At 59.6% G+C, this 24,579-nt stretch overlaps 1 protein-coding gene across 1 annotated transcript; it reads right to left on the bottom strand.

The window, feature by feature from the left end:
* Nucleotides 1-697: 697 nt before the first annotated feature.
* Nucleotides 698-21,187, bottom strand: FOXO6 (forkhead box O6). Its single transcript, XM_039225530.1, has 2 exons — nucleotides 20,774-21,187; nucleotides 698-2,626 (listed from the first exon to the last, which is right to left on the bottom strand). Exons 1-2 carry the CDS (start codon nucleotides 21,185-21,187, stop codon nucleotides 1,367-1,369), a joined length of 1,674 nt encoding a protein of 557 aa, XP_039081461.1. The 3' UTR covers nucleotides 698-1,366.
* Nucleotides 21,188-24,579: the final 3,392 nt, after the last annotated feature.

Raw genomic sequence — 24,579 nt, forward strand, 5'->3', positions numbered from 1 at the left:
AACCATTTTCCCTCTTCTGATCGATCCTTTTTTCTCATCTGTACAATGGGAACAAAAATCACGCCGAATGCGGGACCTGACACTAACAGGTTCTCCATGAATATCTCTGCTTTTTCTTCCAACCTTTGACGCTTATGTATTCAGGACAGAATTTCCCCAAACCAGAAACTTCCTGCATGCGTACGTTCACACAAACAGGTGCAGCGCTCCACACAGGCACATCACCAGCGTCCAGAACTCAGTAGGCGCTTAACCAATGTGTGTAGAGCAGACAGGCATCAGTGAAGTCTGACATATACTGAGACACAAAACCAGGATGGGAGCTCAGGCACAGAGACCCGCCCCCTAACGATTCCTGCCAAGTATCCTCCTTCGCCACTACCACCCCGGCTAGCCCAAGGCGCGGGAAATATTTAAAACAATTTTATTCATGAAAATATGCTGTACAATGCACTCTACACGGCCTCGACACGGCACACACGCACACGCACACGCTGACGGCACGGCCACGGTACACTGCCTACGATATGCGCCGGGGACGCCGCGCCCACAGCCCGCCCCGACCGGACACTTATAAATACGGGAGAGGAGGCAGGACTGGAACGGAGAAAGGGGTGGGGGGGGGGGGGGGGGCGGGGAGGTGTCAGTTTGGGGGTGGATTCGGAGCTGAGGCCTGCTGGAGAGGCTGAGACCAGTATTGGGGGCATGGGGGTGGAAAGGGGTGGGGGGTTTGACTCCAACCTGAGAGGAGAAGTTAGGGCCTGTAAAGATAGGAGGGAGGGGCTGAACCAGGGGTGTGGAGGCTCTAAGGGTGGTCGAAGGCTGAAGGAAAACAGCTCGGGGTGAACAGCCAATAGGTAGGTGTGAGTGTTTTCGGGAGGAGGTCCCTGGCTGGGGGGGGGGGGGCCTAAGACCAGCGGGAAGGTGTCAGTTGGGAATCAGATCGGAGTTTGGGGTGGGCTATCCGTCGCGGCGAGGGCCCCCACAAATGAAACGAAGATTCGGAGCCGCCCCTGGCCCCGTGCCACATCTCCCGGTTGGCATCGCCGACCAGAGCCGGCCACCTGGCTCATCCCCACTCCCACCCAGCCCGAAATTCCGCTCCGCCCAGGCTTCCCGCCCCAGGGGGGGCGAAGGAGCAGGAGCAGGTCTCAGGAGTTTGGGCAGGACTGGCAGGTGCCCCAGCCCCTCCCTACCGCTTCCCCCGGGGGGTCAACTTCGGGGGGACTTCCCTAGCAGGCCTGGGGCTGCCTCCCGGATCCCACGTGTGGAGCTGGAATCGGGGATGGGGCCCAGGGGATCAGGACGGGAAGACAGCAGCCCCTTGGGGGCGGGGTGGGGCACCCGGGGGCGAGGGAGGCGGCCCTCAGCCCGGAACCCAGCTCTGGTTGGGGGGCGGGGCCCCGGCCAGGCCAGGCGGCGGCGGAGGCAGGGCCGAGTCGAAGTTGAAGTCCATTTCGTCGCTGTCCATGAAGTCGTTGAGGATGATGGACTCGACGTCGCACTCGAGGCTCCCGCTGAACATGTCGAGGTCCAGGTCGGCCGGGAAGCGGTCGGGCGCGGTCCCCAGAGGCCCGGCAGCAGCGGCCGCGTACGGACCCGGCAGCGCGTCCAGCAGGAGGCCCCCGGGCGGGGCCCCGAAGGCGGCCGCGTGGCTGGGCGGCGCCAGGCCTGCGGCGCCCGCCTCGCCGGGCAGTGTCATAAGGCTGATGGGGTGGGCTAAGGCACTGCGCGAGGGCACCGGCGGCGCGTACGGGGCCGCGCCCTTGCCAGGGTAGGCGGCGGCCGCTCCCGCCAGCGCCAGCTCCCCGGGCGCGCCCAGCACCGGGCCGGGCCGGGGCGCGGGCGGCGGCGGCAGCAGCGCGGGCAGCGCCCCCGGGCGGAAGGGCGCAGCGGCCGGCGCGAAGCTGGCCTGCTTGTTCTCCTGGATGGTCTGCATGGGCAGGCGGCGCAGCGCGCCCAGCGCGGGGGGCCCGAAGCCCCCGCCCCCGCCGTAGGCGCCGCTCTTGCAGCCGCTAAAGTAAGCGGGCGTCCCTGCCCGGGCCCGTGGCCCGTACGCGTCCTGCGCGCCGTCCAGCAGGGCCTCGGGCATCCCCGCGCCGCCCCCGTGCAGGCCCAGCGGGCCCCCCAGCTCGGCCAGGCGGGGCAGCTCCCCGGGGCAGCGCGCACCTAGCGCGGGCGATAGCGCGCTTGCCGGGCTCGGGTACATGAGCGGGGACGACGGCGCCAGGGCCTCCAGGGCCTCGTCGTCCTCCAATTCGGCCGCCTCCCCGAGCAGGGGTCTCCCGCCGCCACGGAAGTCGGCCCACGCCTCGTAGTCATCGCTGGCGTGCGAGGCCGGGCTGGTGGCCCACTTGGCAGCGGCAGGCACGGGCCCCGGGACTGGCGCGCCTGGGGGACTGTCATCCGGGCTTCGCTCAGGTGCCTGCAGCTGCTTCTTCTTGCTCGCCTTGCCTTTAATGCGCAGGAACTTGGCCCCGTTGTCCATGGACACGGCCCTCCGCCGCGGGGTCTTGCCTGTCTTTCCGCCCTCAGGGTTCAGCATCCACCATGAGCTCTTACCCGTGCCCTCGTTCTGCACGCGGATGAAACGGGTGTGCAGCGACAGGTTGTGCCGGATGGAGTTCTGTGGCCAGACACAAGGACATGGGTGGGGGAGTGGGATGCAAGGAGACCATGGGAAAAGAGGAGGAAGTGACGGAAAGAGGAGGGGGAGAAAACAGAAAAGTGAGAGAAGAGAGAAGGGCCAGAAGGGTCAATGGGAGGAAACAGAAATGAAGGGTGAATGGGGTGGGGGTGGGGAGAACAAGTGTAAGTACAAGGTTGGGCAGGAATACCACCTTTTCTATCCCAGGACCACACCACTCTTCCCTCTCCCGCACCGCCCCCCCTTCCACTTCCCGGAGGGTGGGGCTGGAGCTTTGGAGCCTTTCCCCCAAAGGCCTGGCCAAACCCTGAGGGCTACTCTTAAGTTGCTGAAGCAGAGCCCCCTCTCCCTGGCTCAGCCAAGCCCCGCCTGGGGCTAGCCAGGCTGCCAGGGCCCCCCAGCAGATTATGTAAGGGCTCATGCCTCCGCGGCTCATTTGTCTGCCCCCTCCCTCTCCAGCCTGGCATGGCGCCAGGAGCCCGAAAACCCAGGGCTCCAGAAATCAATCTCGCGGTGACTGATTAAGCCCTGTTTAGAACTAATTGCTCTTTCGTGTGTGGGGAGAATAAATTACCTGCTTTAATTTCGTGTCTTTAAAATGCAACTGCAGGTAGAGAACACTGTTAACCCTTTGCTGGGAGGGCCTGGCCAGGGAAAGCAGAATAGGCTGGGGGGTCCCTAAGGTGGGTAGAGGCCCGAAACTCTTCTAGAATTTCCCCCAATTCTTGTGAGCTCCTGTGAACTCTAGAAGTCTTGGATCCCAGCAAGCCCCTCAGAGCACATCCATCAGCCTGGGGACCTCAGACCCCACCTCTACACAGTGCCCACCTTCAGGCCAGCCCAGCCCTCCAGCCTGCCCCCCCTTCCTGACCACCTGAAGCAGGGTAGCTCTGTCCCCAAAGCCCCTTTCTGGTGGCAGCTTCACAGAGTCCCCACCAATTGGGGTGCAGAGTCCCTATTTACAACAAGAAGCCCAAGTCTCAGAGAGGTGAAATGGCTTGTCCAAGGCTACACAGCCCTTTCAGATACCTCCCTGGGCTCCACCTCTGTCACCCCTGCACACACTCTTCTAAATTTCTGCTGTGCCAGGCTCTAGTGCTCCCAATGTCATGGCCTGCTTTTGCAAAGGAGGGGGGCGGGGAGAGGGCCACAGCTCCAACGACCTGGCTCCTCAGAGGCACCTAAAGGGGTAGAACTTATGCTGAGCCTGGGGGCCTACCACCTGGTGGCCTTGACCTCCGGACTCAGGCACTGCTGTGGAAACAGTGCAGGCTTGGCTGTCAGAAGGGCTGGGCAAGATGCTTGGCTCTATGACCATGGGCTATTGACTCCATCTCTATGAGCCTCAGGGCCTCAGTGAACTACTCCAACAAAAATGGGTATCATTCAGTAATCACCACGGAAAGGTGTTAAAATCACTACCTGAGGTCATGTGTGTGGATACAGTTCGGTGAATGCACCAGGTGCTCATAAACGTTGGTTAAAGCCCTTACTCTGGCCGGAGGACCACACTTTTAGATCCCCCAACAGACCTGCTCTGTCTCTACGTCCTTAATATCCTGTCCTGAGCATAACTGTGCTAGGCACCAAGTCTGCAAAGCTGGCATTACCCCATCTCGCTGCACCAGGGAACAGAGGCCCAGAGGCATGATGTAATTCGCCCAGGATCCCGCAGGCAGCAATGGCAGGTACTACTGCAGATCTAGCCAGTTCAAGGACCTAAACATAATTCATTTGTCCGTCCAGCCCCTTAACCACTGACAGGTGAGGGCCCTCCCTCCTGACTCCTTCCCACCAGTCTCCAGAAGGCGGGGTCCTTCCTGTTACCCAGGGTATGCTTCCACTACCACCCCAGTCCTAGGAACTAACCTGACCCTTCAAGCCCTACTCCTCGCACCCCTTACCCCCACCCCTTGAGTTCTCTATCACTGGCACTTTCTGGTCTTGGCACGTGACAGCTCCAAGGCCACTCCCAGCATTGCCCTGCCTGGCTTCTCCTGGGACCCTGAGAAGAGGGGAGCTAGACCCCCAGGGAACGGTGCTCCCTTAAGTAGATACCCCCTTCCCACTCGGGCCCTTACACCTGGCTCCCTAGCCCCTCCCCCACACCTGTGTTCAGAGGTCTCGGGGGGCCTCAGGTCTCCCCCATGGGACTGTCTGGCTTACCAGAGATTCCACCTCCTAGACTCTCCAGCTGGAGGTTGGTCAGGCGACTCAGCCCTTAATCAACGAACAATGTCACTATGTGCCAGCCTGGTTCTGAGTGCTGGGGGCGGGGCAGAAGGAAGGACACTGCCAAGTGCTGGCACTACTCCGTACCTGCTTGTTCAGCCCTGGGTGTTATAAGTATTTTATCTCACATATTCTATCAAACTCCAGCCAAGTCCGGATTGCAATCCCTATCTCAAGATGAGGAAAGTAAGGCTTAGAGAGGTTAAGGAAGCTGCCAGTGACACAGTTCCAATGGCAGAGTCGGGTGTTGATTTCAGGTTAGTTTCACCTCAAGACTAAAAGACATCACATTCCACCATGGGAGACAAAAACGAGTCAGGGAATTTCCAAAAAATCTTAGGAAGCCAGTACTTCAGTGCTTCTCAAACTTTCCATGTAAACTATCCCTAGAAGCTGGCAGCAGGAAGACTGGGGGGCACATCGCAAGGTCAAAATTTCCTATTAAGTCTTGTGCTTCATTTTTAGCATTCAGGAGAATTTTGCATTGTACTTCATAATGCATCTAAGTTTCGTGAATATAAAAACCATGTTTTAGGGGCATCTGGGTGGCTCAGTCGGTTGAGTATCCAACTTGACCTTAGGTCATGATCTCACGGTTTGCGGGTTTGAGCCCTGCATCAGGCTCTGTGCTGACAGCTCAGAGCCTGGAGCCTGCCTCAGATTCTGCAGGCTCTCTCTGCAGATTCTCTCTCTCTGCCCCTCCCCAGCTCATGCTCGGTCTCTCGAACATAAATAAATGTTAAAAAAAAAAATCATGTTTTAGATTATTTGTACCAAGAGCTTATGCTCTGGGCCTAGGAAGCTATGCTCCCTTCCCCACTCTGTTCCGTGCCTGGCCAGATACCCCTGGGGGCTTGAGCCCCAGCCTGAAACTGCTGCTGGCCCAACCCAGAGAGAAGAAAGGACCTGCCCAAGGGTGCCCAGGACCTGGAAGCAGAGCGGGGATTCGAGCACAGGCCTCCTGGCACCCAGCTCAGTGCCCTTCCCACCCTACCAAGCATTGCCTGGGCAAGCCTGTCCTTCTCTCAGGGACGTTGCCCCACCTGGACACCAATGAGATATGTCAATTGTCGACACTGAAAGTTCTTGAAATCATCCAGTACAGAGGTTGTCAAACTTTTTTTTTCTTTTTTTAAGTAGTGGAACTCTGTTGGTACATGGAATCTAATGCAAAAGTGAGTGTTACACACGGAAGCCATCAGAGGGTGGGGCAGGGTGCCTGGAGCCAGGCCGGCTCAGCATCTCTGGCCCTCTCTCTCCCTGAAAGCCAGGCCCCTGCGGAAGGGATTCTGCAGGCCAGATGGGGCAGTTGAGGTCTAGAGGGCTGCCGTACCTTGCTCAAGGTCGCCCAGGGAGATGGCCCAGAGCTGGGCAAGGACTAGCCCTCTGACTGTGGAGCTAGGTACCAGGTGCGCACCAGGGCGGTGGCCCCTGAGGAAGTCCAGGCCCTGAAGCCCTGTCTGGCTCACAGGGGCCCAGCCACCTGGTACCAATCAGAGCTCCCGGCCAAGATCCAGGGGCAAAGCGCCGATCACAGCTCACCCACAAGGCCTCCTGGGAGGCCAGAGGCCACGGAGGAGGTGAGGGCGGCAGAGGAGGGAGATGCCTCTGCCAGGCAGCAGTAACCAGGGCTCCCTCCTGGAGTCGCCTAGCAACCCGCCACCACAGCCACAGCCCCGGCATGCCCGGGCTCCCCTGTGCCCAGAGCTAGGGCTGGCTTCTGGGGCCTCCCACCTCCCACACCTCCATGCAGGCCTGGGGCAGGTTCACAGCAGGGGAAGACCTCGCAGATTCGGGAGGGAGGCCATCACGGGGCAGAGGGAAGGGAGGGTGGGTTACATCCACACTCACCCCACTCACCCTCAGAGCCCGGGTTAGGGTGGCTGTTCCCCTGAGGTTTCACCCACCTGGGAGAGGAGGCTGATACAGGGTACAGTACATTGGCTCTGGTGTGGGATCTGGATTCCAGTCTAGGCTCCAACACCCATGGGCAGTGCAACTCTGGGGCAAGGTGCTTGGGACCTCGACTTCCTCAAATAGCAACCTGCTTGCATCCTTCTTCCCTGAAGCCCTCCACCACCCAGCAGTCACAGTCACCCCTTATGTAACGTGGATCACGTCCAGTCCCACCCAGAACCCTCTGATGCCCCCTCCATCTCAGAGTAAAGAACAAAGGCCTTGCCATAACCCACCTTGACCTTGCCAAGACCTTCCGTGACCTCTCAGCCTCCTCCGGTAACACTGTCCTGCTTGGTCCCTCCCTCCTGTTCCTTGAACCGCCAGGCACCATCCCACCCTGGGGCCTCTGTCTCAGGGGGAAACTGTTCACCCAGGTACCCACGTCAATCTTGCATCTCTTTCGAGTCTGTGTTCAGATGTAATCTTTTGCAGTGAGGCCCATCCTGACCACTCTTACCATTTGTTCCTCTTCCTCGCCATTTCTTGGCCCCCTTACCTGCTCTAATTTCTAAGCAATGATCACTTTCTAAATGAATAGCTTATATATATATATATTAATAAATCAGTATATCAATTATATATATATAATTTATACTCAGTACTTATTATTTTTTTATTTTTTTTTACTTCTTTTGAGAGAGAGAGAGATGCAGAGGGAGAGAGAGAATCCCAAGTAAGCTCTGCACTGTCAGCACACAGCCTGAAGGAGGGCTCGAACTCACAAACTGTGAGATCATGACCCGAGCTGAGATCAAGAGTCAGACACTTAACCGACTGAGCCACGCAGGAGCCCCTGTACTTATTATTTATGGTCTGGTTCCCCTCACTTTAGAATATAAGTTTCGCGAGGGATTTCTGTCCATTTTTTTACTGTATCCCACATGTTTGACACATACTAGGCATTTCATAAATGTTTGTTGAATGAATGAGAGACAGATTAGTAAAGGGGGGAGGGGGGCGGGTAATACTGTTGCAGGAAGAATGAAAGGAAACCGGGCTGAGTAGCTGGCATGTGGTAGGGGCTTCCCCAACCTGGGCCTCAAGAAGGGAGCCTAGTTAGAATAAGAGACAACCACAGGGTGGAGCAGGTCAGGAACAGTATGATCCAGAAGAAACTGCAGAGAAGGATAAGGGATTCCGAGAGAGATGAAGAAGGCCTCACAGGTGCAGCCGCCCACCCCAACCCCCACCCCGCTCCGCCCAGACAGACCTGAGTAATCTAGGGCTTGCTTCAGCCAAGGTTTGCGGCAGCCTGTCCCACCTGGGCCAGGAGACACTCCAGTGAGAAGAGAACAGCCTTGTCCTGGCTGACGGCGCCTCCCTTGTGGACAGGGTCTGATCCATTTGGTGGTGGCAGCTCATCTGTCCAGCGGGACACCCTCATCTATTCCCAGGACACCCTTCGCCCACGAGCAGTAATGCATTCATCCGACAGCACAGCCCCATTTATCCAGCACACCAGTCCCATTTATCCAGCAAGCACAACCTCATTTGCTAACAGCACTCCATTCACCTGACGGGCCCCCTCATTTATCCAGCAGGACACCCTCATTTATCCTCCAAGTCGGAGTCTCCCCTCTGCCTGGGGTGGGCTGTGTTCTCCGCCGGTGCAGCCCGACTGGCCCAGCAGGACGTCGTCTCTCCTACAAGTACTCTTCATCCCCTGACAGTACAACCTCATTTATCTAATAATGCAGCCTCACCTTGCCTCCAAGTACCATCTCATTCCCTGACAGTACAACCTCGTTTATCTTCCACTCCAACCTCATTTCTCCTCCCAGTACAGCTCCATTCTCTGATAGCTCACCCCCAACCACTGTTCCTCCTCCAAGCCAGAGCCCGTCAGAGCCCCAGGGTGGGGGCCGTGGGCGGAGAATGTGAAAGAGGGGCGTTCTCGCCGTCCCTGGCCCCTGCCTACAGAGAGCTGCTGGGTGCTATGACTGTCCCATCTGCACTGGCCCCACAGAGCTTTGAGTTCTAGGTTGCTCTGCCCAGCCACTTTCCATTCTGTCCCCTCTAGGGCTAAAAAGGGCCCACAGGACTGACTTCCTCCAGCTTTCTAGTAGGGAAAAGATCCCACCCGATTTGTAGCTTTTGCTGATTTCTGCGGCATGGATACTCCCGTCGCAGCCAATTTTAAGATGCCAGCACGACGTCACTGAGTATAGAACTGGGAAAAGTGTGCAGGACCGGCTGTCACAAGCCAGTGCAAGCCAGCTCTAGCTTCAAATACCCAGGCAGGAGAAGGGCATCACCTACCACGTGCCAGACCCAGGCTACGTTCTTAGATACATTTATCTTTCAATCCTGAGAACCATTCTGCCCATAGGTACCGCTATGTTACAAAGGCGGGGGGTGAGGGGGGAACCTGCGCTCAGGAGGGTTAAGGGTTAAATGACTCCTGAGGCCACAAAGCTGCGAAGGTATAGAGCCAGGTCTGGGTCTCAGGCTGTTGGGTTCCAAAGCCAGGACTCTTCCCACGCCCTCCCCCATGTGGCGGGGACACTGTCCTGCTGCCCACCCCAAGGGCCATCCCTGCCTTGGGTCTCAAGCCCAAGCTTCCTGGCTTTCGTCAGACACAGGGAACCCAAGTCTTGTGTCCCCCACCCACCACAAGTCCTATGCCACGTCCTGGCCTTCCTGACACCTGGGGAATTCCAGGACCCTCCCGGGTTTATTCCTAAGTGTTGTGTCCATCCATCCAGTCCCAAAGCCAGGTCTGGACATCTCTCCAGGATTCATCACTGTCCGAGGTTTAGCTTGGCCCCTCTCTCAGGAAGCTGACCTTGCCCACCCAGCGGTGATGATGATCCAGATCCAGCTCCTCCCCTGAGTGCCCCCCTGGGCAGAGACCACCTCTGGGGCTGTGTGGGTTCTCTGAGCCCCTCCATGACTCACACTTGCCCTCCCCTCCTTCCTGCATGAAGAAAGGTGGAGAGTGGAGTGCGAGTCCCAACTTCATTCATGTGACCTTGGGCCTCCCCTACCAAAGAGGGTAACAATCCTGATATTCACAGGGAGGGTTGGGACCTGGATGAGAACCTACCTGTCGAGGATCTCATCCTCTCCCTGGCTCAGAGCCCGAGGAGCAGCCCCTGTCCCAACCTTTAGCCCACACCCCACTCTGGGGCCCCAGGCTGGCCAGCAACACACGTCTATCTCAGAGCCACAGTCTCTCTGAGGGTCACTTGCTCTGCCACCTGGGCTAAAGCTGGGATGCTTAGGCAAGGCAGGCCTCTAGGCTGAAGAGGGTGGCTTGGAGAAGCCTGAGGCCGTGTGCAAATCCTTGGTAGCAGGGTCTGCAATGGAGGAGGAACAGAAGGGCAAGTGGGGGTATTGGGACCACAGGTGTCAATGGTGGGGACAGCGGTGGAACAGAAGTGGGCAGCCAGGGGGCACAAAATGCAAATGTCCGAAGCAAGGCCTGAGGTCGAAGGCTCTGGCATCCCCGACACCTACCCCAGAGATGGCAGAGCCCATACCCCAAGCCTGGGCACAAGCAAGTCAGCACTGGAAGGTGAAGTCCGCCTCTACTCAGAAGCCCGTGGCTCCTCCTCACCTGTGGGCTTGGGTCCCACCCCAGACTGACATACAAGAGGCCTCCCCCAAGGCTCTCTGGCCTCATCGCCCGCGTTCCCTTCAGCCCCCCTGGGTATCTTAAGCTACCATGCCTTTGCACACTCCTGGTCCCTTTGCCCCTCCTCCTTTCTCTGCTTAACTGGTCCCTGCTGCTCCCTCAAGGCGAGCTCTGTGACATCCTTCTAGCTCCCTCCGCACATCCCAGAGGCAGCCGCTCCTACCTCCGTGCTACTGCAGAAACATAACTACAAACCGGAGTATAACCGTGTGTGAGCTGGCCTTGCTACTTGAACTCTGTGGAGCAACCCTTGGCTCACAGTCAGTCAACACACAGGACGGAGCGCTCGGCGGCTGTGAACCACTCAGACCTGGCAATTCAGTGCTGTTTCTTCTCAGCCAAACCTCAGGCCAGAGCTCCAGGCCTTGCCTCCTCCTCCTCACCCCTGCCTTCCCCCTCCGGCTCCAGCTGCCTCTGCCACCTCCCTGCTTTTCCTCAGCACTTCTGGGACCTTCGGGACAGTTCAGCAAAGCCAGGGAGGAAAGAAACCACAATTTACTGAATGTTCGCCGTGTGCTCTGCACGGTGCTGCCACAACCCTTAAAATCGTATTGGCGTTTTAACAATCCTCTGAGTTGGTTTAGCGTACCTATTTGACAGATGAGAAACCGAGGCTCGGAGAGACACATGGAGCTGCCCAAGGTCACATGGTACAAGCGGTGGTGCAGGAATTCACACCCAGGGCCCGTGCTCTTCCTCCCACCTCTAAGGAGGTGCCCAGGCCAGACAGAAGCTCCCAGATGGGCCTGGGACAGAAGCGGGAGGGCAGGGGCTGCTGTCCACACAGGCTCATTACCTCCTCTGCAGACTCCTGCCTCCCTCAGCCAAGATTAACGGGGATCCCTAGATGCCAAGACATTCAGGCCTCCCCCTATCTCTCTTGTCTGAGCCCTGTCCCCTCTGCAGGCAGCACCTCCCTACAGCCCTGCCCCAGGCCCTGGGAGCAGCTGCGGTGACCTCACCCAGCCCTGCCCTGGGCCCAGCTCTGGGGAGGGCCGGCAGCTGTGCCCCAGCCCTGTAGGCTGGCTCCTGGGGGGGAAAGAGGAAGAGTGGGCGCAGGGCCAAGAGAACCATCTGCTCTCCCAGGGGCACGGCCACCCGCACAGACACTGGCCTCTCCCCCAGGGGCCGCCCTTGGCCCTCTGTCCCCATGCCAAGGGGCTCCAGGAGCCCAAGGCAGCCCACCCAGACCGGGGCACCAGCCCTCATCTGCCATCTGTCTTCTGGATACTGAAAGGTTTTTGCGGGACATGTTGGAGCATGAATGTCAGCTGAAAAATGAACAACTGCTCAGGGTAAGCTCTGGGTGTAGAGGCCAGAGGCCAGGGCTGGCTGTGCTGAGCGCTGCAGGCCGAGGCCCCAGCCTAGCTGGGCTAAGAGCCTGAGATCCCCTGGGGGGAGGGGGCCTCCATCCCCTCACATCTGCTCAGCTGGCAGGTGCCTCTGGCAGAGGGCAAGCCCCCTTCCCCCACAGCCCCAGCTCAGGTTACAGAGAAGGCAAGGCCAGCAGAGGACAGGGGGAGGGGACAGAGAGGGTAGAGGAGGCAACAAGGCATCCCAGAGTGCTGGGGGAGGGGAATTCGGATCTCTGGATAGGACGCAGAGCCAGAGAGGGAAGGGCCATGCCCAAGGTCACACAGCCTCCTGGTGGGCAAAGTGAAGCCCACATCCAGGGGCAGGCAGCCCTGGGTGCAAGGGTGACCTTGAACAAACCACTGCCTTCATCTGTGAAAAATACAGAGCCTAAAACCTGCCTGCTTCCCGCCCAAGCCTTGAGAAAAGCTCTGCAGGCGAGAAAGCAGTGGGTCAAGCTAGGGGCGGGCTGAAGCTTGGACATCCTGAAGAGCCGAACCTCCGGGATAGAAAGGGAGGCATCAGAGGAAGGACCACTGGCCCTCACCACACACATACAGTAGCACAAGTCAGTGACTCTCAAGGATCAGGGCCCGGGACCCTCGACCTGCACAGCAGTGGGGAAGGGATTCCTTTCCTCTCGCAGAGCAATGTATAGCAGTAATGATGTCTGCCTGGGCAGAAGTCCTGACGCTATCCCAGTTAGTAGAGGAGAAAACTGAGGCTCAGTGAAGGCCACCCAGGGCTAGGTTCTGTTCCTGCCGGCTGCCTCCTAGGCACACCACCCTGTCTCACTTCTAGGATCCTTATGGGGCTTCAGTCCTGCTTCTTGGACTCTTTGGGGCTCTACCCTCTCAGGCTCATCTTTTCCCCTGGACCCCAAGACCAGGCCCACACTGGGTGCCCAAGCCAGTCTTTCCCGCTGTCTGCACCATCCCTGAATGATCTTTCTACCTAATTCATTCCCCAACATGGAGTGCCAGTTCCCTAGCTTGATATTCAAGGCTACCCCCACTTGCTTCCCTAGCTTTGAGTCCTGCTGCGCTCTGACCAACAGAACCAGACCCCACGAGGCTCCTCAAGGAAGGTCTGACCTCCTTTGTCTGGCTCCCCGACCCCACCTCCAAATGCCCAGAGCTCATTATTTGGCCTTCCCTCGTGACCCCCAAAAAACTTTACCCGGAATCAAATTTAGGAATCCCCATCCTGTCTCCCCAGTTTGACCTGTGGGCCACTCCAGGTCAGGGAGCCCCTGACCTCTGAGCAGCACTGTCCGTGGGTGGCTTACACCTGTAACTAAAGTGAATGGAGAAAGTTGTCAATCAACTTCCGGAGAGTTTCATTTCTGTCACTTACAGCAGAATACAGTGAAAGCCACTTTCTTTCTCCAGACTTAGTTTCCTCCTCTGCAAAACAGGGAAAGTCACAGGACCGGCTTCACAGGGTGCTGTGAGAATTAGACCAAAGCACGTATAATGGCACGTGGCAGCTGGATCTCGGGCTAGACTAGTTCGGTGTGGCTAATTCGAGGGTCAGAAGATGGGAGGTCTGAGTGATGTGGCTGGTGAGATTGACTGGGACAAGGGGGCGAGGCCTTTAGTGTCATGCTAAGGCTCCTGGACTGGACCCTGTAGGAAGGGTACACATAGGGAGCTATCAGAGGATGGGGGCTGTGGCTTTCAGCTCCTCACTGGTCCAGTTCCAGAAACTTGCTGAGTATTTACACCAACACGCATCCTCCCTCCTGCAGCCACAGTTTCGCAGTGGCCCAGGGTATTTCCCGGGGCTTCTAGTTCCATCCTCTCCAGCTATGCTCTATACAGTGCGATTCCTAAGTGACAGTGAAGGTATTGGGGCTGTGGAATCAGGCCTTGGACCTGACTGGGTGGCCTTCAATTCTCTGGAGGAACCAAAGCAGTGAGGAGAGGAGGGGGCTTCACCTAGGCAGCCTGCTTGGAGAAGAAGCTGGTCTACATTGGGAGCAGAAGGGAGGTACAAACAGGAGCCTGGAACATGACCATCTAAGGCACCGGCTCAGAATCTGGTCCATCACTAGGCAGACCTGTTAAAATCAGAGCCACTGAACTACAACTAGAAACCTGTATTATTTATTTAAAGGCTTCTAGGTGACTCTGATCATCAATCAGGTTTGCCAACAATGAAGGATTTAAAATTCGCAGAGAGATGCGGTGGGGTCCTGAATCACCTGTGGGGTGGGTCTGTAGTCAATCCACCCAAGCACCCGGCCTAGTTTCTGAAGGGTGTCACACAGGATCAGTCCATGAGTCAGTAGCTGCCTCGATGAGCAGTTTGACAAGGGCAGCAGGCATGAGGTGTGAAGCTGGCAATGCAAAGACGTCCTGAGATCACAGGCAGCAGGGAAAGCGGGAGTGAGGGCAGGGTTGGCCAAGGCCAGCTGAGGGCCCAGGGGTCCAAACAGAGCAGTTTGAGCTTGGTTGGCTCCCCTGGGAACTGAGGACCCCCAGAGGGTACTGGAGCATGAGTGAGCCTTGGGGCACAGGAGGGCTAGGCTGTGTGGAGCTGAGGCTGCATAGCACCCGGGGTGGGGTGGGGGAAACATGGTACGGACCGGTCTGTGTCTAAATCCTCGTCCCAGCTATGCCGCCCTGGCCAAGGGACATCACCTTTCTTGGCCTCCATTTTCTCAACTGCAAAATGGGGCTATTAATGCATATCTGGCAGGGTCTAGAGAGGATATAAAAAGAGAATGTATGGGAAGTGGCCAACTGCCTAGCACCCAGATATTAATTTCTGTTCCCCTTCCCACCAGAGGCACCCCTCTTTAGAGACCAGAAAGGTTTCTCTGCAAAGAGGGAGGCCCCAGGGGGAGGGTGTGGGAGGCCCCTCCTCCACACGCCACCTGGCCCCCCTCCCACATCCACATATGGGTTGGGGGGTGGGGAGAGACAGCAAACAGCCAAACCCTCCCAAACAGGAGTTGGTTTCCATGGTAACCAGGGTGCCAGGAGGAAGGGGGGCGCTCCAGATCCAGCTGTCCCCCTGAGCGCCCTACCCAGGCCCCAGAGCCTTAGCTAGTGCCCATCCAACACCCTGCACCACCCCCCATCTGCCTGCTCTGGGGGCCCGCTGAGACTTGCCATGAGCACTCCCTTCATTGTGCCCAATGTTCACCACCTGGGAACCGCCAGGGGCAGGGTAGGCATCCATGCCCAAGCAGGAATCCCAAGTTCAAGTCCATCCACACCTGTAATCAATCATATGCTTGCACCTGCGTGGAAATCCTATCAGTACTTTATGCCCTGGGTCCCAACTAACCCCTCATGGCTCCTAGAACCTGAATGTGTGAGTCGCAGCCTGAAAGAACCAGGGAGTCAGTTAAGGCCCTTTGGACACCAAGGATCAGAATGGGGAAGAGCGCTGCTCCAGCTCATACACACTGGACCACGTGCCTTTCCGGGTGCCCTGTGCGTACTCTGTCCACCCCTCAGTGGCTCCAGCTGACCTCAAGCAGCTGAACTAATACACCAGGACAGAAGTGATGCACCGAGGAGTTGGCCCACTGCCAGGGAGAAGGAAGGAAATGCTAACAACTTTAAGACCTGTCTTGCACTAGATCGGACAGTCCCCAGAGGGGGGCCACTCAGGCGCTAGGGGTGTGTGAGAGGGGGACGGAGCTGGGGAAGGAGGCTTGGAAAAGTAGTGTTGGGTTCCGTGACTCCCCACTAGAGACCTGAAGTCTGATGTGGAGGTGGAAGGAGGGCCCCTCCATGGGTAACCTATTTCCCTGGTACCCACCCCCAAGCTGGGAGGCAAGCTCATAGGCTGCAAGTAGGGAGGGACTGCGGGTGAGTCTCCCACAGGTAAGGGAGACAGTGAGGAGAGCAGGGGCTCCCCTGGCTATTGCCAGTACGCCCTGTCCCAGAAGCTCATATCCACACCTAGCTCATGACCACCCACCCCACTCCTCAGAGGGCCCAGGCAGAGGAGGTTTCCACAACCCGCAGGACCCTGTGCTGTGGCCACCACCAGCTGTCACTCAAAGACATGACTGTGGATTGCCAGGAGCAAGCCTGCACCCTTTCAAAATCCAAACACAAGCCCTCTCCTCCAGCCCCAGTGACACAGAAAAAACCTGAGTTTTGGGGTCAGAAAGGGGTTCAGTTCCCAGGCGGGACACTTCCTAGGGATGTGACCCCAGGGCAAGCCATTTCTGCACCTGGGAGACACGGATGCTAGTACCCCTGGGAACATGGTGGCCAGAATGTGAATGGATCTGCGCTGGACTAGGGGGCGCCTCTTTCCCGGCCCTCTCAGTCCTCCCCGTCTCTGGCAGAGGCCCCCAACTCCAGTCAGTCCCCAAGCTGGCGTCCTCAGGGTGTGGGGGGGGGCTCAACCCGCAGAAAGTGGGGGTTGGGGGGCGCTGAACTTTCGAACCCGCAAACCCCCCGCGCCGTTCATTACCTTAACACGAGTTAAAAATAACCGTCTCATCTCTTTAAATTAGTCTGTCTGCAATTACCGCCTGGCACGGCGCTGCCCGCCATCGTCCCGCTGGAGCGGCGCCAGGTGGCAGGCGGGGCCCTCACCCTGTCTGTCCGTCTGTCTGTCTCCCCGTCCCCCCTTCTCCCCGCAGCATCCCCGGGGGCCTCCCTGCGACCCAGACTCGGAGCTCCCCAAGTTGCGCAGGGAGGGGGCCGGGCCCAGGGGCTGGCGGGGAGTGAGGGGGTTGGGGGCGGGGGAGCAGGGGACTGGGGTGGGGGCTCCGGAGCAGGGCGGCGGGGGAGGGGCGCCGGGAGGCCCGAGAAGCCGGAAGGGCCCGCAGCGCGCCAGCGCTCGTGGGTGGGTGTGAGCAGGTGGCCGTGGGAGTCTGCCGGGCGTGCCAGCAACTGTGCCAGGAGCGGCTGGCACGGGCTCGTGCCCAGGAGGCGGGCAGCTGCCAGCCCCCAGCTCGTGCAGTGCGGGGGGTGAGGACACCCCCCAACCGGGGCTCACACCGCCTCCTCCCGCACCCCCACCAGCCCTTGGGGCTGGGGATCCCCAGAGGACAAAGAAGGAGGAGGGAGCCCTGCTGGAGCAAGCAGAAGGGAGGAGTGGAGTGGGAGCCCTCTGCGCTCACAACTACTGCTGAGCCAGGCTGTAACAGGACCCCTCTCCCCTCTCTCCATCAGTCCCTCCTTCCACTCCACCTAAGACTTACTGGCCAGCCTGGGCCAGATGGGGGTAGCAGGAGCCCTCAAGACCCCATCCCCCAACCACAGGGCAGCTCCAGGCCCTGAGGGAAAAGGGAAGTCCCCATCCGCTATGCTCCTCCCCCAGCAAGCCTGGGGACTGGAATGGGAGGTGCCCAGGCCTGGCCTGGGAGCTCCCTGGGGAGCTGGCAGCCAGGAAACACAAAAGCAGGAAGAACAACTCCAGGGGCCACTACATGGAAGGAGCACCAGGACCCAGACCAGCCTGGAAGGCTTCCTGGAGGAGTCCTGCCCCAGGCTGGAGCATCTGGGAAGAACCGGGAGGCTCTATGTGGTTGTCTGACAAACACACTTCCAGGACCCTGCAGAGGGAGGAGGACCTCCTGTCCAAGCCCGCATCCAGGGCCTGGAGACCCTCCGCCCTGAGGGAAACACGATCAGCCTCTTGGGTGGAGCATCTAGCACCACGCCAAGCCTCTCTGCAGCCTTCAGCCTGCTGGGGGCAGTGCACCTGCTGCTGACCTTGCCTCCTCCTGTTCCTAGCCTCAGCACCTTTGACAACCTCCCCACATCAGGGGTGGGGCCAAGGGGCAAAGGCCAAGCACATGGGCCCTTCCTGATCTGACCCCCCTCCACCTTTCCCGTGCCACCTCCCAGCCATCCCTAGGAGCCGCTGGTTCCGGCCTGGCCCGCCCCGCCATCCACAACAGTTCTACCTCCCTGCCTTTGCCACTGCAGTCAACATCCCTTGAGAGACGTTCTCCCAAATTCTGTCCCCCAGTGAAGACAGCCCAGATCAGTGCCACCTTCTCTGTGAGGGTTGGCCGGGGCTCCCAGGGGATCTAACCTGCCCGATCCCGCACCCCTGCCCCCAACCCCCTCCCTGCCTATAAGACACACAGCCTGGGTGTGCAGCCCTGATGCATCCTGAAGGCAGGCCCAATGCCTTCCCCTTTGGTCCCCCATTCTCCATCTAACACAGCATGCCGGGGGGGTGGGGGGGGGGTGGAGGGGAGGCCTCCCAGGGATGCTGTGGTCCGCCCCAGGGATTCAGGTGCAACACTTGTGTGGGGGAGGGGAGAGAGGAAGGAAAAATGGGCCCCAGCCCTGGCCCCTGAGGTGTACCACAGCCCCCCCACCCCCACTCCAGGAGCTGGGGAGTCTTCTTCCACCAGATCCCTGGAGGGACTGAATGGGAATGGGGTGGAGTGGGGAGCAGGAAAGAGAGGAGGAAAGGGATGGGGGGGGAAGAATGAGGGCAGCCACTGAGGAAATGAGATGGGCCACTGAAGCCCCCCGTGAAGAACCCTCATCCAGCGCCCAAGTGGTCACGGCCAGGGCCTGGGTCAGAAGCGCAAGGCAGCCTCAGGCTCCCTCTCCCATGCTCCAGCTCAGGGCCAGCCTGCCAGGGCTCCTTCCTTCCTGAGCCAGGTTCAGGGAGAACCAGTGCGTCCCCAGCAGCGCGGTGCAGTGGAGCCCACTTCCAATGGGTAGGCAGGACCCCTGGGCCTTCATCCAGGGCCTGCCACTCACCAGTGACCTAAGGAGTTCCATCCCCTTCCGGGGTCTCAGTTACTCCACCTGAGAAATGAACTCATGGCACTACATTATCTCCGAGCACGTTCCCAGCCACATTCTAGGACGCAGACCTGCCCCTATTCTAAAGCCATCCAGGTCCCCCTCCCGCACCAGCAGGACACTGTTCCGGAGGCTCTGTGGGGCCTCGGAGGGAGACACACCTGGACTGGAGTCCAGCTTTTCCCATCTACCGACTGTGTGACCTTGGGCAGTTCACTCCTCCACTCTGCGCCTCAGTGCCCAGCTCTGTAAATGGTGACAGTAAAACCCACCTCAGGGACTGCTGAGGGCATTGAAAGAGACACCGGACATGACGCCCGGAGGTGCCTGGCATGGGGCTTGGCCCCGAGACCCTCCAGGAACTGCAGCTCCCCCCCACCATCAAGCCCCATGTCCTCTCTTGCCAGTGTTCCCCACCATCCCTCATCCCTCAAGCTCAAATGGAGTTCCACCTCCTACAAGAAGCCCTCGGAGCTTACTCTGGCCCATAGTACACTCTCCAGCCTCAGCATCCTCTGCACCAGCCACCTGTTTCCTCACACTCTCACCATAAGCACTGACGGCTCCTCAGTGCCAGGCTCTAGGCTGGCTGTTGTGGGCACAGAGATTGCTCCCACACTGCCACTGTCTTCTAAAGGGGGTGTGGGGAGGGGAAATGGAGCAAGACACAAAAGACTGAGCCCTGTGACAGGCAGGGAGAGGGCCAGAGAAGAGGGAGTCCTTAACTAGCTAAAAAACTGGCAGGGAAGGCTTCCTGGAAGAGGCATCTGAACTCTGAGCTCTTGAGGACAGTCTATCTACATGGAGAAGTGAAAGACGGGACAGTGCTTGGGGGGACAGGAAGGGAGGTGGGAGCAAAGCCACAAAGCCCAAGAGCAATGCCCACTTAGGAGGAATAAGCGTTCTGGTGGCGGCTGAGCCCAGGGGGACTGGAGAGGACGTGGAGGGAGACTCACGTGTGTGCCTCCAACCTGTGCCTCTTACCCCATAGTGGCCAGAGAGAGACAGAGAAGCGGCCCGCACGAAGCCTGAGAGTCATGGGCCCCCAGGTCAGAGCACTGTGGCCCCTACAATGCAGCCCCTGGGCAACCAGAGGTGTCCATACCCACAGGCCTCCCCTCCTCCTCTGGCACACCTCCTTCCCCTGACCCTGTCTGCAGGCACCACTAGGCACAGCTCCCTCCCCTCCATCTAGGCAAGTCCCCCCTTGCAGAGACCCCTCTCCCACAGGGAGCCTGACAGCTCAGCTGCCCTAGTCACGGCCCCCACAGCCTCCCCATTGCCCGACAAGATGGCCAGAGGAGGGTCTGGAGGCCACAATCCAGTCAAGCCCCTGTCCTCTCCCAAGATGGCTCCCCCCTTTCCACTGGATGGCACTGAGGCCTTCCTGGGGTGACCCTGCCCTTTCCCTCCCCTCCCCTCCCCTCCAAATCCATCCCGGCTGGGAAAGCCAGGAGAGTGTAAGACAGCCTGGGGTGGGCAGGCACAGGTCCCCAGTCCTCAATACCCTGCCCTCACACCAGCAGAGGTCATCACCATGCTGACCCAGGCTAGGGGGTGCAGCAGTTGCCCCACAGAGAGCTCAGATCCCAGTTCACCTGACCAGCTCCCCACCCCAGGCTGGCTGGTGCCCTAGGGTGAACTCCTGGCGCCACAGGAAGAACTGTGGGCTCAAGGTGGCACTCCTTACCCTGGAGCCAGCTCCAGGGAGGATAGTGGGAAAGATTTGGGGGGGAAGCAGGGGCTGGCCCCAAACAATTATTCCAGCTCTTTAAGGAGAGGTGGAGAGGTGCCTCTTTAAGGCGCCCTGGTGGAGAGGGCAAAACAAGAGTAACACACAAAGCAAACTCGTGGGGGTTAAGAAGGGGCCCCCTAAGACCCGAGGCCTGGAAATGGGTTCTTCTGCTATGCCGCCAAGGACGGGGTGGGGGTGTCCCTCGGGGGTGCTTCAAAGTAGCAGTCCCTTGTCACCTCACCAGACCTCCCACCCTGCATCCGGAGCACGCACACAGCTGCTCCCAGCACGCCCCCGCCTGTCTGCCGGCCAGCCCCACTCCCTGGGCACACACTCCGTGACCCCTAGGGGTGCCCCAGGGCCTCCCTCCCGCCGGCTCGCTGGGAACCCTGACGCACCTAGCGGCGCCTGGAAGCCCCAGCCGGCGACCCCAGCCACCCTCCCCAGCCGGACGCTCCCACCTTCCAGCCGGCCGAGCTGTTGCTGTCGCCTTTATCCTTGAAGTAGGGCACGTAACGGACCATCCAGTCGTAGATCTGCGAGAGCGTGAGTCGCTTGTCCGGGGCGCTCTCGATGGCTTTGGTGATGAGGTCGGCGTAGGACAGGTTCCCCCACGCGTTCCGCCGGGAGCTCTTCGCTTTCCGCAGCGGTCCGACCTCCGCGCCCAGCGGCGGCGCTGGGGCCATCGCCGGGGCCGTAGCCCGGCGCTCCGGCCCGCAGTCCTCGGCGCCCTCGGCCACCCCTGAACCCAGCGCTCCGTCCTCGTCGCCGGCCAAGTCGGGCTGCGGCAGGGGCCAGGTACACGAGCGCGGCCGGCTCTGCGGCGCGAAGTCCGGGTCCACGTCCACCTGATGCGCTCGCAGCTTAGCAGCCATGGTCCCGCCCGGCTCGGGCGAGGAAGGGAGGGAGACTCCGCGGAGGGTGGGCGGGAGGCTCTGGGATCTGCGCGCCCCGGGGAGGCCCGCGGGAGGGGTCCCTGGCGGCGCCGGCTCAACCACGGGGCGCCATGGGCTGGGGCGCGGCGACAGGGGGCTGGACACGCTGGGAATCCCGAAGGGAGGGAAAGATGGGGGCAGCGAGGGAGCGGCGGCCCCGGAGCCCAGCGGGCACACACCTCGCCCAGCCCCGCTTCTAGCACCTGCCGCCTGCTTGCGCCTGCAGCCACCACCGCCACCGTCGCTGCCGCCGCTCCCCCGGCGCCGGCCCCGCACGCGGGCCCCGCTCTCCCGGGACGAGGCCGGATTGCACCATGCCGGAGCCCGCGCCGCCGCCGCCGCCGCCGCCCCGTGAATGCCGCCGCCCCGTGAATGCCGCCGCCGCCGCCGCCGCCGCTCCGGCTCCAGCGCCAGCTCCCGCGCCTGCCGCGCTCAGCGCCGGCTGCACCTCGGGATGGGCGGGGGACGGGAGGGGGCGGGCCCGGCGCGGGAGAGGGCGGGGCGTGCCTGCCCGCGGCCACGGAATCCTCGGCCTTCCCGAGTCCCGCCCGTGGGCTGGGGGTTGAGGCGCGGGGCTCCCGGCTCCCGGCGACCCCGCCGCGGCCCCCGCACGCAACAGCGCCGCCTACGGAGCAGGGGAGGAGCGGCGGGAGCGACCCCGCCCCCTGCTCGGCGCTGAGGGAGGGGGGCGCGGGGGCGGGTCACGAGCTCTCTCATTGGTCCGCAGACAAGCTGTCCCACCCACGGACTCGGCAGGATCCCTCCCAGAAGCGCGTCAGCGGGTTATTGTTACAACCCGGGGTTTCCCGGGGCAACGGGGATGGGGCGGGGCTCAGAATCCTTGGCCCCGCCTTCTACTCCCAAGGGGATGCCCCGCCCCCTGTTTCCAGATACGCACCGCCCATCCCCCCCCCCCCCCCGGGTTTCCCATCTTCGAAACCTGATTGGGCAAATGATGGAGCTCTCCTTTGTGCCCTGACTGAGCTGGGGAAAGGGAGGGGATCAAGAAAATCTGAGTTTGGGGCCAGGCTTGGCCGCAGTTGTAACTTCTCCATCTGCAAATGGGTTCTTCAGGGGCTCTTAGGGGACCTGCGGACCTAGTTTTAGAGCTTCGGTTCTCAAAGTTTAACATGTAACAGAATCAACCTGGAGAGCTTCTTAAAACATTGCTGGGTCCCAGCCCAGTAAGTTTGGATTGGAGCTTGAGACTTTGCATTTCTAACAAGTTCCCAGGTGATGCACCCGGGACCACATTTTGCAAACCACTGTTTTATAGCCTCTGGGAGACTTTTGCAGGGGCTGTTGAACAAGGACTTGCCCCCAAGTTCATCTTGTTTGGGGAGAAGCTTCTCATTTATTTAACTAATAGTTATGGAGCACCTTTAAGGCACCAGACACTGTTGGGGCCGCACCAACAACAGTGGCAGGTGACAGAGACAAATGAGGTACCTACTGCAGAGGCTAGTGGAGGAGTCAGATGTTGATCAGATCATTATGTGGCCTCAGGAAGGAGAAGGAGTCCATAACCTCATCCTGCAGGGTCCACCACAGCACCTGCCAGCCTTTGCTCAGGGTATCCCCTCTGTCTGGAGCCCCTTTCCCCTCCTCAGGAAACTCATTGGAGATTCTCCCATTCCTCCAGGCTCAGCTCAAGTGTCGGTTCATCCTGACACCTTGTCTAACCCCAGCTCCTGCCACCATCTTTGTTACTTGCCTGCCCCCGCCCCTTGCTGCTCTGCCAGCAACACCTTCTGTCCCTTTAATACAGTATTTCTCCTTTGCCAGTCAGGATACTGAGACCTCGAGTGGGGAGGTCACTTGCCCAGATGGAATGGCCAGAACCAGAAGCCCAGGCTCTCCAGCCAGGATGGCTCTGCAGCTGGAGAGGCTGGAGAGGCTGGCTGGAGACTGCAGCTTACCAAGTTCTCTGGGCAGTGGGGGGCTGGGCCCAGGCCACGGGATACAGCTGGCTCTCAAAAATTCCTTCCCTTCCAGCTTGGGTCCTGAGAAGTTGGGCCAAGGGTGAGGGTGGGGGTGGGGCAGGGCTGGAGGGAGCCCCTCCTCGCCCCCCAGGGTGGAAGTAGGCCCAGCTTGCAAATGCCTGGCATGGCATCTGCCTGACTCACATCCCCAAGGCGGGGGTGGGCATGGGAATCACTCCGGCTGCCCCCACTCGGCATGCGTACACACACCCTCCAGGTGGTTCTGTTTAGAGCCACAAGGGGCCTGAAATCACTGCTGGACCCCCTCCCACACTTCTCGTATGCCCTGCCTGCCTAGGGAGCCCATACTAGGAGAGACCCTCAGGTATCCTGGAGGCCACACAGGCCTCCTGCCAGTCTCCAGACGTGGCCCAGCCCGCTGTGTGAGGGGCCTGCTGGGGGCCATACCAGAGCTGAGAGGATCTCTTAGCTGGGGGCCCTGGCACAGGCTGCCACTGCCGGGCCGGGAAGTCAGATTGGCAGAGATGCCCTGGGGACTGACTCAGGCTCTGCTCGGGCCCCTGCCCTGCCCAGTGTCCACGGCTGCTGCCGGGCCTCTCCTGTGGCACCCACATCTGGCACACTCAGCCTCCCACACATGGGACACACACACACACACACACACACTCAAACTCACACCTACCACAAACACAGACACTCATTCTTTACTCACAACTTGGCCCCTGCTCACACATTCATTATGAGGCGGTATAACAGTGATTAAGAGTATGGACAAATTACTTAACTGCTCAAAGCCACTATTTCCTGACCCATAAATGAATACCATCACCACACTAACTTCATAGGCTATGCAAAGAGTTCAATAAGATCATAAAGGTCAGCGCCAGGCTCAGAGTAAGTGCTCAGTAAATGCCAGCTCTTTTTATTACCCTTGCTGTTGCTCCTTGTCCATATCTTCCCTCCTTCCTTGTCCAAGTTCGCACCGCCCCCCCTGCTCTCACCACGCACCCAGTCGCATCCACTAACACACACCGGCTCACTCACACACAAACCTGCAAAAGTCCCTTCACTCGTGTCTCCAAACCACACCCTCCTGAGGGTTCCCTTGACCCCAGCTCTCTCACACTCCCCGCCCCTCCCCGACACGTGCTCTCTCCTTTACCCTTCTTACGACTCCCACATTCATTCCTGCTCACAAACAAGCCCCCACTTGCTGACCCCTGCATTCTTCCTCCTTCCACACACAGGCACATTCGTTTCTGCTCACACCTTCCTGTACACTTGAACCCGCTTACACCTTCCTGTACACTTGAACCCGCTTGCAGTCCAGTGCACGCACACTCACTTGCTCACGTACTTTACTCCATTCGACTCGTACTTGGATCACAA

The sequence above is a fragment of the Hyaena hyaena genome, unplaced genomic scaffold (genome assembly GCF_003009895.1).
Source record: "Hyaena hyaena isolate Hyena2069 unplaced genomic scaffold, ASM300989v1 scaffold_2287, whole genome shotgun sequence".
NCBI classification, from domain to species: domain Eukaryota; kingdom Metazoa; phylum Chordata; class Mammalia; order Carnivora; family Hyaenidae; genus Hyaena; species Hyaena hyaena.